The sequence below is a fragment of the Oncorhynchus kisutch genome, unplaced genomic scaffold (assembly GCF_002021735.2).
Source record: "Oncorhynchus kisutch isolate 150728-3 unplaced genomic scaffold, Okis_V2 scaffold1341, whole genome shotgun sequence".
NCBI classification, from domain to species: Eukaryota; Metazoa; Chordata; class Actinopteri; order Salmoniformes; family Salmonidae; genus Oncorhynchus; species Oncorhynchus kisutch.
This window is the reverse complement of record NW_022263286.1, coordinates 1-12,677: the sequence shown is the minus strand read 5'-3', so window position 1 is coordinate 12,677 and position 12,677 is coordinate 1. Positions and strand designations below refer to the sequence as shown.

At 47.0% G+C, this 12,677-nt stretch overlaps 1 protein-coding gene and 1 non-coding gene across 3 annotated transcripts; both read right to left on the bottom strand.

The window, feature by feature from the left end:
- Window positions 1–4,382: 4,382 nt before the first annotated feature.
- On the bottom strand, window positions 4,383–10,462 carry LOC116366029 (polyadenylate-binding protein 1A). 2 transcript variants are annotated; one of them, XM_031818334.1, is made up of 11 exons: window positions 9,611–10,462; window positions 9,052–9,245; window positions 8,765–8,880; window positions 8,159–8,298; window positions 7,837–7,937; window positions 7,482–7,715; window positions 6,756–7,119; window positions 6,530–6,643; window positions 5,662–5,886; window positions 4,756–4,979; window positions 4,383–4,645 (listed from the first exon to the last, which is right to left on the bottom strand). In XM_031818334.1, the coding sequence occupies exons 1-10, from the start codon at window positions 9,801–9,803 to the stop codon at window positions 4,762–4,764; spliced, it is 1,899 nt and encodes a 632-aa protein (XP_031674194.1). In that variant the 5' UTR covers window positions 9,804–10,462; the 3' UTR covers window positions 4,383–4,645; window positions 4,756–4,761. The 2 variants fall into 2 exon arrangements, with proteins under 2 accessions (XP_031674194.1, XP_031674195.1); XM_031818335.1 differs by having other exon boundaries at window positions 7,837–7,931.
- Window positions 5,117–5,199, bottom strand: LOC116366031 (small nucleolar RNA SNORD72). The gene has a single exon (XR_004208235.1). It is a non-coding gene; the product is annotated as a small nucleolar RNA SNORD72 (small nucleolar RNA).
- Window positions 10,463–12,677: the final 2,215 nt, after the last annotated feature.

The window sequence follows — 12,677 nt, the reverse complement described above, 5'->3', positions numbered from 1 at the left end:
TGAAGGACTCAGTCTGATCAATAGAGATTGGTTTACCTGAAGGACTCAGTCTGATCAATAGAGACGGGTTTACCTGAAGGACTCAGTCTGATCAATAGAGACGGGTTTACCTGAAGGACTCAGTCTGATCAATAGAGACGGGTTTACCTGAAGGACTCAGTCTGATCAATAGAGACGGGTTTACCTGAAGGACTCAGTCTGATCAATAGAGACGGGTTTACCTGAAGGACTCAGTCTGATCAATAGAGACAGGTTTACCTGAAGGACTCAGTCTGATCAATAGAGATGGGTTTACCTGAAGGACTCAGTCTGATCAAGAGATGGGTTTACCTGAAGGACTCAGTCTGATCAATAGAGATGGGTTTACCTGAAGGACTCAGTCTGATCAAGAGATGGGTTTACCTGAAGGACTCAGTCTGATCAAGAGATGGGTTTACCTGAAGGACTCAGTCTGATCAATAGAGATGGGTTTACCTGAAGGACTCAGTCTGATCAATAGAGATGGGTTTACCTGAAGGACTCAGTCTGATCAATAGAGATGGGTTTACCTGAAGGACTCAGTCTGATCAATAGAGACGGGTTTACCTGAAGGACTCAGTCTGATCAATAGAGACGGGTTTACCTGAAGGACTCAGTCTGATCAATAGAGATGGGTTTACCTGAAGGACTCAGTCTGATCAATAGAGATGGGTTTACCTGAAGGACTCAAAGGGTTCAGCAGGCAGTCGTCACGTTCTGGCCTTTATTTTCCTTTGTTTCGTCTTTATTTAGTATGGTCAGGGTGTGAGTTGGGGGGGGCAGTCTGTTTGTTTTAGTATGGTCAGGGCGTGAGTTGGGGGGGGCAGTCTATGTTTTGTCTTTATTTAGTATGGTCAGGGTGTGAGTTGGGGGGGGCAGTCTGTTTGTTTTAGTATGGTCAGGGTGTGAGTTGGGGGGGGCAGTCTGTGTGTTTTAGTATGGTCAGGGCGTGAGTTGGGGGGGGCAGTCTGTTTGTTTTAGTATGGTCAGGGTGTGAGTTGGGGGGGGCAGTCTGTGTTTTGTCTTTATTTAGTGTTGGTCAGGGCGTGAGTTGGGGGGGCAGTCTGTTTGTTTTAGTATGGTCAGGGTGTGAGTCGGGGGGGGCAGTCTGTTTGTTTTAGTATGGTCAGGGTGTGAGTTGGGGGGGGGCAGTCTGTTTGTTTTAGTATGGTCAGGGTGTGAGTTGGGGGGGGCAGTCTGTGTGTTTTAGTATGGTCAGGGTGTGAGTCGGGGGGGGGGGCAGTCTGTTTGTTTTAGTATGGTCAGGGTGTGAGTTGGGGGGGGGCAGTCTGTTTGTTTTAGTATGGTCAGGGTGTGAGTTGGGGGGGGCAGTCTGTGTGTTTTAGTATGGTCAGGGTGTGAGTCGGGGGGGGGGCAGTCTGTTTGTTTTAGTATGGTCAGGGTGTGAGTTGGGGGGGGCAGTCTGTTTGTTTTAGTATGGTCAGGGTGTGAGTTGGGGGGGCAGTCTGTTTGTTTTAGTATGGTCAGGGCGTGAGTTGGGGGGGGGGCAGTCTGTTTGTTTTAGTATGGTCAGGGTGTGAGTTGGGGGGGGCAGTCTGTTTGTTTTAGTATGGTCAGGGCGTGAGTTGGGGGGGGCAGTCTATGTTTTGTCTTATTTAGTATGGTCAGGGCGTGAGTTGGGGGGGGGGCAGTCTGTTTGTTTTAGTATGGTCAGGGTGTGAGTTGGGGGGGGCAGTCTGTTTGTTTTAGTATGGTCAGGGCGTGAGTTGGGGGGGGCAGTCTGTTTGTTTTAGTATGGTCAGGGTGTGAGTTGGGGGGGGCAGTCTGTTTGTTTTAGTATGGTCAGGGTGTGAGTTGGGGGGGGCAGTCTGTTTGTTTTAGTATGGTCAGGGTGTGAGTTGGGGGGGGCAGTCTGTTTTGTCTTTATTTAGTGTTGGTCAGGGTGTGAGTTGGGGGGGGCAGTCTATGTTTCGTCTTTATTTAGTATGGTCAGGGTGTGAGTTGGGGGGGGCAGTCTATGTTTCGTCTTTATTTAGTATGGTCAGGGCGTGAGTTGGGGGGGGCAGTCTGTTTGTTTTAGTATGGTCAGGGTGTGAGTTGGGGGGGGGCAGTCTGTTTTGTCTTTATTTAGTGTTGGTCAGGGTGTGAGTTGGGGGGGGCAGTCTATGTTTCGTCTTTATTTAGTATGGTCAGGGTGTGAGTTGGGGGGGGCAGTCTATGTTTTGTGTTTCTATGTTTAGGTTTCGGCCCAGTATGGTTCTCAATCAGAGGCAGGTGTCGTTAGTTGTCTCTGATTGAGAATCATACTTAGGTAACCTGGGTTTCGCTGTTGGTTTGTGGGTGTTTGTTTCCCGTGTCAGTGTTTGTCACCACACGGGACTGTTTCAGGTTTGGTTTATTTCATGTTATCGTTTTGTATTTCATAGTGTTCAGGTTTTTCTTATTAAAATTTGTCATGAACACTTACCACGCCGCATCTTGGTCCGATCCTTACCCCTCTTCAGACGAAGAGGAGGAGATCTGCCGTTACAGCAGCAGAGAGGTGTGTCCTGATGGGCAGTGTGTTTGGGCCTTTAAACAGTGGAGGAGGCTGGTATTCAGGGTTGGAGGCTCTCTGCTCGTGATTTCTCCCCCTTCACAACAACCTTGAATAGAACTGGTATTCAGGGTTGGAGGCTCTCTGCTCATGATTTCTCCCCCTTCACAACAACCTTGAATAGAACTGGTATTCAGGGTTGGAGGCTCTCTGCTCATGATTTCTCCCCCTTCACAACAACCTTGAATAGAACTGGTATTCAGGGTTGGAGGCTCTCTGCTCATGATGTCTCCCCCTTCACAACCTTGAATAGAACTGGTATTCAGGGTTGGAGGTTCTCTGCTCATGATTTCTCCCCCTTCACAACAACCTTGAATAGAATCCTATGTTGGTAACAGAATGGATGACTTTGACACAATGACTTCCTCCTGAACTCTACTTTGCAGTTTAGACTTCTGTATGTGACTCGGTACCTGTACCCCCACACAGAGTACTGGAGTGGAGGGTCACAGATGTCAGATCACTGGTTGACCAGTCATTCAGTGTACTGGAGTGGAGGGTCACAGATGTCAGATCACTGGCTGACCAGTCATTCAGAGTACTGGAGGGTCACAGATGTCAGATCACTGGCTGACCAGTCATTCAGAGTACTGGAGTGGAGGGTCACAGATGTCAGATCACTGGCTGACCAGTCATTCAGAGTACTGGAGTGGAGGGTCACAGATGTCAGATCACTGGCTGACCAGTCATTCAGAGTACTGGAGTGGAGGGTCACAGATGTCAGATCACTGGCTGACCAGTCATTCAGAGTACTGGAGTGGAGGGTCACAGGTGTCAGATCACTGGTTGACCAGTCACACCTGCCTTTTTTCTTCTGAGGTGACCAGCAATGTTACTCATTAGTTTACAAAGAGAGACCATATTTGGGAGGTTGTAAAGGCAACTGGTGATCAGCTGGAGTTGTACATCACACATTCACGAGTCATCTCCATTATCACTAACCTACAGCGCCACCTAGTGGCAGACCACAGCTACTGCTACGCTAGTGCTCTGCAGTACCCATCATCTCAAAAGTACAGGTCAGCGTTTCCATTAGCAACTACAGTGCACAAAAAAGTGTGTGTGTGGGGGGGGGGACTATTGCTCATCATCGTAATAATTCTGCCTTTTGGACTGACTATAATGTGAATGCCATCTACAAAGAGGTTAGGATGAACCTTCGTGCACCAGCTCAAAAGGAAAAGACGGCCATTTTAAGTGTTTGATATCTTTATTTAGCAGTTCAATCCAAATGACAAAGTACTCAGCTCTCTCATCTCTGAACAGAGGGTACTCAGCTCTCTCATCTCTGAACAGAGGGTACTCAGCTCTCTCATCTCTGAACAGAGGGTACTCAGCTCTCTCATCTCTGAACAGAGGGTACTCAGCTCTCTCATCTCTGAACAGAGGGTACTCAGCTCTCTCATCTCTGAACAGAGGGTACTCAGCTCTCTCATCTCTGAACAGAGGGTACTCAGCTCTCTCATCTCTGAACAGAGGGTACTCAGCACTCAGCTCTCTCTGAACAGAAAGCACTCAGCTCTCTCTGAACAGAAAGCACTCAGCTCTCTCTGAACAGAAAGCACTCAGCTCTCTCTGAACAGAAAGCACTCAGCTCTCTCTGAACAGAAAGCACTCAGCTCTCTCTGAACAGAAAGCACTCAGCTCTCTCTGAACAGAAAGCACTCAGCTCTCTCTGAACAGAAAGCACTCAGCTCTCTCTGAACAGAAAGCACTCAGCTCTCTCTGAACAGAAAGCACTCAGCTCTCTCTGAACACAACAGCTGATATTCTGAGTATTGATACTGAAAGAGGAAATAAACCAATGGAATGTTTTTCTTTTAATGGTCACATTTATCAAACATTTTTCAATAATTATTTGCTATTTTTTCGTTTGTCCACTTTTGTAACTTTTAATAACAAGGACTAGCTTTAATCTTCTCTAGACCCGGCAGATGTTGTATTCATTTTTTGTAAAGAAAAACTTTATTCATTTTTTGCAATGTTTTCAGAGTTTTCAGGGTTTTTTTCCATGTTTAAATTTTTTCTACCATTTTCTTCGGTGAAGCAAGTTAAAAGGGATTACCGTCTCTGAAACAAACAAACGTGAACATTAGTAGCATGACAACATCGATGGTACACTTTAAAAACAAACAGATGGAATAATACAGATTCATTTACATTGTAAATATAGTTCTTACCGGTTCTTAGCTGGGGACTCCGGCGGGGTTGGTGGGCTTCTGGGCGGACTCCTTGGCCTGGTGAGCCTGCAGCACAGCAACAGCCTCGTCCACCTTGGAGCGGAGAGACTCGGGAGACTCCAGCATGTGGAGCAACTCGGAGTTGTCTATCTCCAACAGCATGCCGGTGATCTTTCCAGCCAGACTGGGGTGCATGTTTTGGATGAGAGGGAACAGACGCTCGCCTGGAGAATGAGGAGGGGGAGAGAGAGAGAAGAATTCAGCACCAGTAAAGGACCCAGCAGACTCAGCAGCCATTGAGGGCCAGCAGTCAGAACAACAGATGCTACTTCTTCAGTGGTTCATGACGGATAGGTTGGGCTCTTTGTCTCAGTTAAAAAATTAATCAGAATCACTGAAATTCATAAGTTCAGACATTTTTACAGAATACATCATTGACAAAGAGCACATAAAAAAGGTTGATCGTCGTTTTAAAAAGAAGAAGCTGCAAACGGTGTGTAACTTTTTGGACGACCAGACCAGATTCACATAGAAATGGGCGTTATAGATCTGGCATTCTCATCGAAAGCAAGTCTAAGAAGAGGTAGATATGATCTATGGTCGCTATTTCTATACTATTTTATTATCGAAAATATATTTCACCGCGGTTTTAGACGGAACAATGATTCTCTACACAATGACCGATTATTTTATCACATAAAACTGAAGTTAAACAAAATATTTGAATTTTAGCAACCGGGAAATGGCCGGGAGAAATCAACAGGCGAAAATCAGCCAATCCACAACGCGGGCCGGTTAAGCAACATTATGAAACTCTTATCATTCCACTATTACTACGGACATCTTCCTGACCTTCCAATGCAGAGAAAACACCTTTAACTGGAAGGTCAGTAAAACGAGACTCACCCAACATCTGCTTCTGTTCCTGAGGAGGAGCAGCCGCCAGCATGGAGGCCGTCAGAGGCTCCTGTCCCTGGACGTGGACAGCCGGCTGCTGCATGGGCACCTGGGGCTGGCTGGCCATGTGCTGCTGGGGGTTCCTCACGCCTGCTGCATACTTGTACTGAGGCATCCTCACCGGGGCTGCAGCAGCCGCCGCACCGGCAGGACGCTGGCCCAGGGCCTGGGTGGCTGGAGAGGGAGGGGGGGAGAGGAGGAGGGGAGAGAGGAGTGGAGGAAGAGAGGAAAGAGAGGAGGGGAGAGGAAAGGAGAGAGAGGAAGGAGTCTGTCAACATCCAAGAGACAGATTCATATACTTCGAGACGTGGCGAGTGTACAAAACATTAAGAACACCTTCCTAATATTGAGTTGTACCCCCCCCCTTCTGCCCTCAGAACAGACTCAATTTGTCGGGACATGGACTCTACAAGGTGTTGAAAGCGTTCCACAGGGATGCTGGTCCATGTTGACTCCAATGCTTCCTCACAGTTGTGTCAAGTTGGCTGGATGTCCTTTGGGTGGTGGACCATTCTTGATACACACAGGAAACTGTTGTGTGAAAAACCCAGCAGCGTTGCAGTTCTTGACACACGCAAACTGGGGCGCCTGGCACCTACTACCACACCCCGTTCAAAGGCACTTAAATATTTTGTCTTGCCCATTCACCAGCTGAATGACACACACACCCCATGTCTCAAGGCTTAAATCCTTCAACCGGCGGTATAAATCGAGTAAATAGTAGCTGAAAGGTGGTTGTGAAAAGCATTACGGTATATACAGGGCTGGGATAACCAGGTAAACTCACCCATTCTCTGGGATAACCAGGTAAACTCACCCATTCTCTGGCCGGCCATCATGCGTGGCACCTGGGAGGACGAGGGCCTCATGGCACCGAAGGTCTGCGGCCTGGGGGCGGACGGACGCATGGCGTTGGGCATGTTCTGGAAGTCTGGAAGCAGAAGGGACAATTAAAACATCAAACGACTTCCTGGATGGAGCTATTGGGTTCTAGTCCGGAGTGAAACTGTTGACAAAAATAAAACAAAAACATAGATCATTACGTTGTGGTCGGACACCCTGGGTGGCCCAGCGTGGGCCTGGTCTCAGCTGAGCCAGCTGATTGGTGGAGTAGTAGGCAGCGCGGTTCTGAGTCTGGGGGATGGCAGCCATGAAGTACCCAGAAGGAGGGGCAGGCTGGTAGGGGTTGAGGACTGGGTTGGGTACGGGCCGGACGGTGGCCATCCTCTGCATGTACTGGTTGGTGAGGTGAGCCTGGCGCTCCTCTTTCCTCTGGGCCAGCGCCACGTACAGAGGCTTGGTGGCCACGATGCGCCCGTTCATCTCTGTCACGGCCTTGGTGGCCTCCTCCGGGGAAGAGAAGCACACGAAGCCGAAGCCCTTGCTGCGACCACCTTCCATCATCACCTAGAGAGAGAGGCACATTAAATAAAAGGGGTTTCTGAACCAGAAAGACAGGGGCCTATAGACCACACCGCTATATAGAGACAGGCAACAAGCGTACCACCACACTACAGTAATGGCTCGTGTTAGGTTGTGTTAGGGTGTAGGAAGGTGTAGAAGGTTGTAGGAAGGTGTAGAAGGTTGTAGGAAGGTGTAGAAGGTTGTAGGAAGGTGTAGAAGGTTGTAGGAAGGTGTAGAAGGTTGTGGGAAGGTGTAGAAGGGTGTAGAAGGTTGTAGGAAGGTGTAGAAGGTTGTGGGAAGGTGTAGAAGGGTGTAGGAAGGTGTAGAATGGTGTAGGAAGGTGTAGAAGGGTGTAGGAAGGTTACCTTGGCGCTGGTGATGGTACCGAAAGGAGAGAACTCCTTCCTCAGACGCTCGTCGTCGAGGCCGTCGTCCAGATTCTTGACGTACAGGTTGACCCCCTGGTAGCGGGTCATACGGTCCTGTTTCATCTGCTCAAACTTGCGTTTCAGCTCCGTCTGGCGCTCTCCCTTCTTCTGGGCTCGGCCCACGTAGACCTGGCGGCCGTTAAAATCCTTCCCGTTCATCTCGTCTACAGCCTGAGAACGTAACGGATACAGGTGGTCCCGCTGAGGTCAAAAATCCCCATCTTTTACAGGACACGTAGCTCTCTTCAACATCCAGATAAGCGATAATAAGGAAATGTACGGTATAACTCACCCTCTGAGCATCCTCGTGCCTCTCAAAGCTGACGAAGCCGAACCCCCGGGACTTCCCGCTGTCGTCCGTCATCACCCTGATGCTCAGGGCCGGTCCTGGAACAGTAGAACCCAACACAAAAACGACATCAAATTCTAACTCTACGGAACCAACATTTACACCACGAGGAACAAACCGACAATCTGGGCTAGATTCCATTATAGTGCCGCGACAAAACATTGTGTTATTGGACATTAATTAGGTCCCTCCCTCCTCGCTTGGTGCCGTTTGCTTCCAAATGAACACACCCCCGTGTGTGGAACAGCACGTGGAAGACACTTACCATATTTCCCGAACAGCTCCCTCAGCTTCTCGTCGTCCATGTCCTCTCCGAAGTTCTTGATGTACACGTTGGTGAACTCTCTGGCTCTGGCTCCAAGCTCAGCCTCGCGCTCTTTGCGGGATTTGAAGCGTCCGACGAACCTATTTTATGTTAATAAAATAATATTGTGAGTTGAATAGTGTGTTGAAAGGGCGACCTGTTCTGTAGAGGGGGCGGGGGGGAGCTTGGTAGTGTTTGTTACCACCAGTTTGACTAAACCCCCAGGGAAAGAGGATTGAGTTTGATAAGGCTGTGAGTAGAAAAGCACAAGGCTACAGAGCAACAGTTCTATATTAGTTGACACTTGAAATACATTTTTAAAAACTTGAGTTAGTAAGATTAAAGTTAGAACTCACACAAAAATACAAAATCGTGCTTTAAAATCAAACCATTCTTTTGAATCCAGTTGAAATTGAAAACCAGTTCGCGTTTACAACTCAGTTACATTTCTGTACGGTTTGAGTTATAGTTGCATTTTAACTCTGTGGACAGCTGACTAGCCCCCCTTTTCCACCCCCATCTATTATTGATTATGCCTCTAAGTTCACGAGGACTGATCACACTTACACTTTTCTGTCATTGAGCAGCATGCCGTTCATTTTCTCAATGGCTCTTTCAGCCGCCTCCTGGGTCTCAAAATGCACAAAGCCATAGCCCTTTGAGCCATTCTCATCACAAACCACCTGGGAGAAGGGACATCGGAGAACAGGCAGTGGTTCTTAAAAACATCATGCGCAACAAAACAACAGACTCAAAATTCAACACACATTTCAACCAACACTGGGGGGAGGGGGTTGAACAACACAGCACATGGCAGCCACACACAGCCAGAAAGCGTCTCTCTCTCGTCCTACCTTGCACGATAGGATGTTTCCGAACGCTGAGAAGGTGTCATAGAGGGCCTTGTTGTCAATGGACTTGTCCAGGTTCTTGATGAAGATGTTGCCCACCCCACTCTTCCTCAGGGAAGGGTCACGCTGAGACCACATGATACGCAGAGGTCTCCCTTTGATGACGTCGAAGTTCATGGTGTCCAGGGCACGTTCAGCTAGAAACACATATCGGGAGCCGTACCATTAGAATGCGGTTGAAGGAAACCGCGCCATTGTAGACCATATGCGGCCGATACTCCCAATTGAATCATTGAACCTAACACTACAGCAAATTAGGACAGTGAAAGACTCGTTGGCCTACATAGCTTGCTGAACTGAAACCATGTTAATCAAATGTTGACGCGTGATTATGTACTTAGACCTAATGTTATTCATCACACCGGATTGACATTTTTTTGGTGCAACGTGAACGTGTGAGCCACGTCATGTTATATATTTTTTTTACGGGTGATTCCATTACCATGACGATGAAATACGATGCATTATTATTTTTAAAAATAAATAAATCATCAATAGTTACCATCGGCTGGTTGTTGAAAGTTAACGTAGGCATATCCGAGGGATCGACGAGTGATCATGTCCCTGCAGACTCGAATAGAGAGGATAGGCCCGGCGGGGCTGAACTTCTCGTACAGCATGGCCTCGGTGATATCCTGGTGCAGGTCGCCCACGTAGAGGGAGGCCATCGGGTAACTGGGGGCGCTTGGATTCATGTCTACCGGATCGGAGTTTTTGGTTTTTTAAATAATACGGGAGGGTAATAAACACGTTACGTTGTCAGGTTAACGTCTGTGAAATGGTGTCTTATGACACCGAAGATTTGTTGCTTGCTAAAAAATAAAATTTAAAAAATGTTTTGGACGTTAACTACTTCGCACTTAGGCCTCAAAAAAAGCAATGCGGGCCGGCTGGCTAATTCTGCTACTTGGTGTCTAGCGAGCTAACGTTACCTTCTGGAGGAAATAAATTACAACAAAAGTTACTAGTAGCTACAATATTTCTTAAACTACGACTAGTTAACGTTACAATAATAACAGATGCGATATCGACCAAAAAAAATCCCCTGCTACGTTAGCTTCTAGCTAATAAAAAATTATAATAAAATGTCTCGGTTAACTATTAATATGAAATCACCCCACGCCTTTCCAACAATGTTATCAAATGGAACAAAATGACCTTCTCTTCCAAAATCTCGTCCTATTTTCGACGGGTTACTTGTTAGTCCTGCTTCACCGAGTTTTTCTTTTTCTTACAAAAAAATAATCTTCCCTTGTGTTTATTTATTTTATATATTTTTTTGTGTTTTTTTTTTGATAATAAAATGTGTGCCGAGGCTCCGGAACACACTCTAGCGTAGCTACGCAGAAGGGAATGAACATGTGGTCATGTGCTGTTGAACCCCCTTAAAACACAGATCTCGCAGATTCTCTCGTTGGTTTGCGTCATCTGATCCTATCAACGCGAGATCTTATTAATCAAGACCTCTTTGATCAATACACGTATTGTTTTTTTTGTTTTGTTTTCTTCTTCAATTCTACCAAATAATATTCCTTGATTTGACCGCTATTTGCTGCTCTCAAATTTCTGGTATTAGCAAATGCAACACAGCCATTGGTCTTTGAGGTAAAACAAGTTCACGCATGGTTGTATATCTATAACGGGGAAATAACGGGTGGAAGCAGCACTCACTGGTTCCTGTCTTCAGGTTCAAGACACAGACAGTAACTCATGAGCTGGCTGGTGGATGCCCACATTTCTTCCCGGAAGTAAAGACGATAATACATAGAAAACGCATGTAATGTTATAACACACAGATACGTTGTTTTGCATGTGGGTTTTGGATTGAACTGAGTGACAACCCGCCAACGTGGCTGGTGATAATATACATTCTATCAGTCAATGCCAAACTCTACCAGCATTCGTCTGGTTTAATTTCCTTCCCCGCTGATGAGGGTGTCCGTATGGAAAATGTGCAGATGCTGTGCTTTTGAGTCATAAAGACATTCGCACTATGCGTGCAGTAGCTGTTTTAGCTAATATTTATTTGTTATAACTAACCCAAGATAGGCCAAAGCTTGTCGTTCCAAATGGGAGCAAAATTAATCATAGTGGGGCAGAACAAGCAAGGAGGTGGGCAGAGCCAAGCAAGAGCTATTGAGATTCTATTGGTGCGTTCAAGCATTTATTTGCATGTTTCCGTTAGGGAACGCCTACTCGGTGAAGTGCGCATGTGTAAAAACTAATTTCTCGTTTGCATTCCTAAACAACACCATTCAACAAAAACGTTGGCAAAGGTTAAAGTCTACAAAACGCAGTCCACTCTGTTTGATATTGATTCTAGTTTGGAAACAGAAAACTGTATGGAGTTCAAATGTTTCATAGATGAGAAAATTAGCAGAATGTTGGCATAAATTCATTTTGGTCCATCTTCTCCCACTGCTGACCACTGAACTTCCTCTCATAACCATATTTGGTAGTGAGTGGAAACGCCAACCAGATGCTTCACATTTATACTTCTGGCAAAATATATGGCTCATTGGTCTGTGGTTTTAGTTCCCCCCTTCCCCCCCCCCCCCCCCCCCTGTACACCTTCAGCCTCCTCTTTCCTCTCACAACCACGCAGGGGAAGCAGTCAGTAGGAGAACATAATCGAAAACAATAACCACACCTGTCTGAGCCCAAACCTGGGCCTGCTTCAGTGTATTTCTGTGGCGGTGAAAACTGTGATTTGATGAACCTCAAAATGAGTCATAGCCTGGTGTATTTAGGACAAAACTCTGTCTAGAATACCTGTCCCCCCCCCCACCCCCCCCTAAATCCTCATCCTGAATATATCAGACCACAAACCCAGGTGTGTATGCTAACCACATGTATGACTCCTGCCTGTGGTGCATTGGGGTACCAATTGTTTTCAGTCTCTCCTGATAGACGGGTTTCGGTTCCGGTGTTGAAATGACTATTGCTTTACCCCAGTGGGAGGTGTGGCTGGGTTCAGGATCTATACATATGTTCATGAAACCCCAGAGCTTCTCTCACACGTCTCCAGTCTCACTGATAAGGACTGGTTATGTCAACAATAGTCTGTTTCACTCTCGGTATGCATGAGCGGAATGTAACAAGGTTTCTGAGGTCCTGGCTGTGAATATCATGCATTCCACCGAGGACCAATGGGAGGGGTTCTATGAGACACTGAGGAGCCAATGGGAGGGGTTCTAATGAGACACTGAGGAGGCAATGGGAGGGGTTCTAATGAGACACTGAGGCCAATGGGAGGGGTTCTAATGAGACACTGAGGAGCCAATGGGAGGGGGTTCTAATGAGACACTGAGGAGGCAATGGGAGGGTTCTAATGAGACACTATGGAGCCAATGGGAGGGGTTCTAATGAGACACTGAGGAGCCAATGGGAGGGGTTCTAATGAGACACTGAGGAGCCAATGGGAGGGTTCTAAATCTATGGGTTAATGACAAACACTGAGTAATGGCCCTCAAGCTGTGGGTTTAATGACCAACACTGAGTAAGGGGGGGGGGGACTACCACTAGACTACCCTGCCTCCCTCCTCTAACCACTAGGCTACCTGCCTACC

Excerpts from the sequence above, each read along its gene's own strand:
- LOC116366029 (XM_031818334.1), bottom strand. The coding sequence starts at position 9,803 with ATGAATCCAAGCGCCCCCAGTTACCCGATGGCCTCCCTCTACGTGGGC. Across the intron at positions 8,881-9,051 it reads GAAACATCCTATCGTGCAAG|GTGGTTTGTGATGAGAATGG; the intron begins GTAGGACGAGAG and ends CCCTTCTCCCAG. Across the intron at positions 6,644-6,755 it reads CCAGGGTGTCCGACCACAAC|ACTTCCAGAACATGCCCAAC; the intron begins GTAATGATCTAT and ends TTCTGCTTCCAG.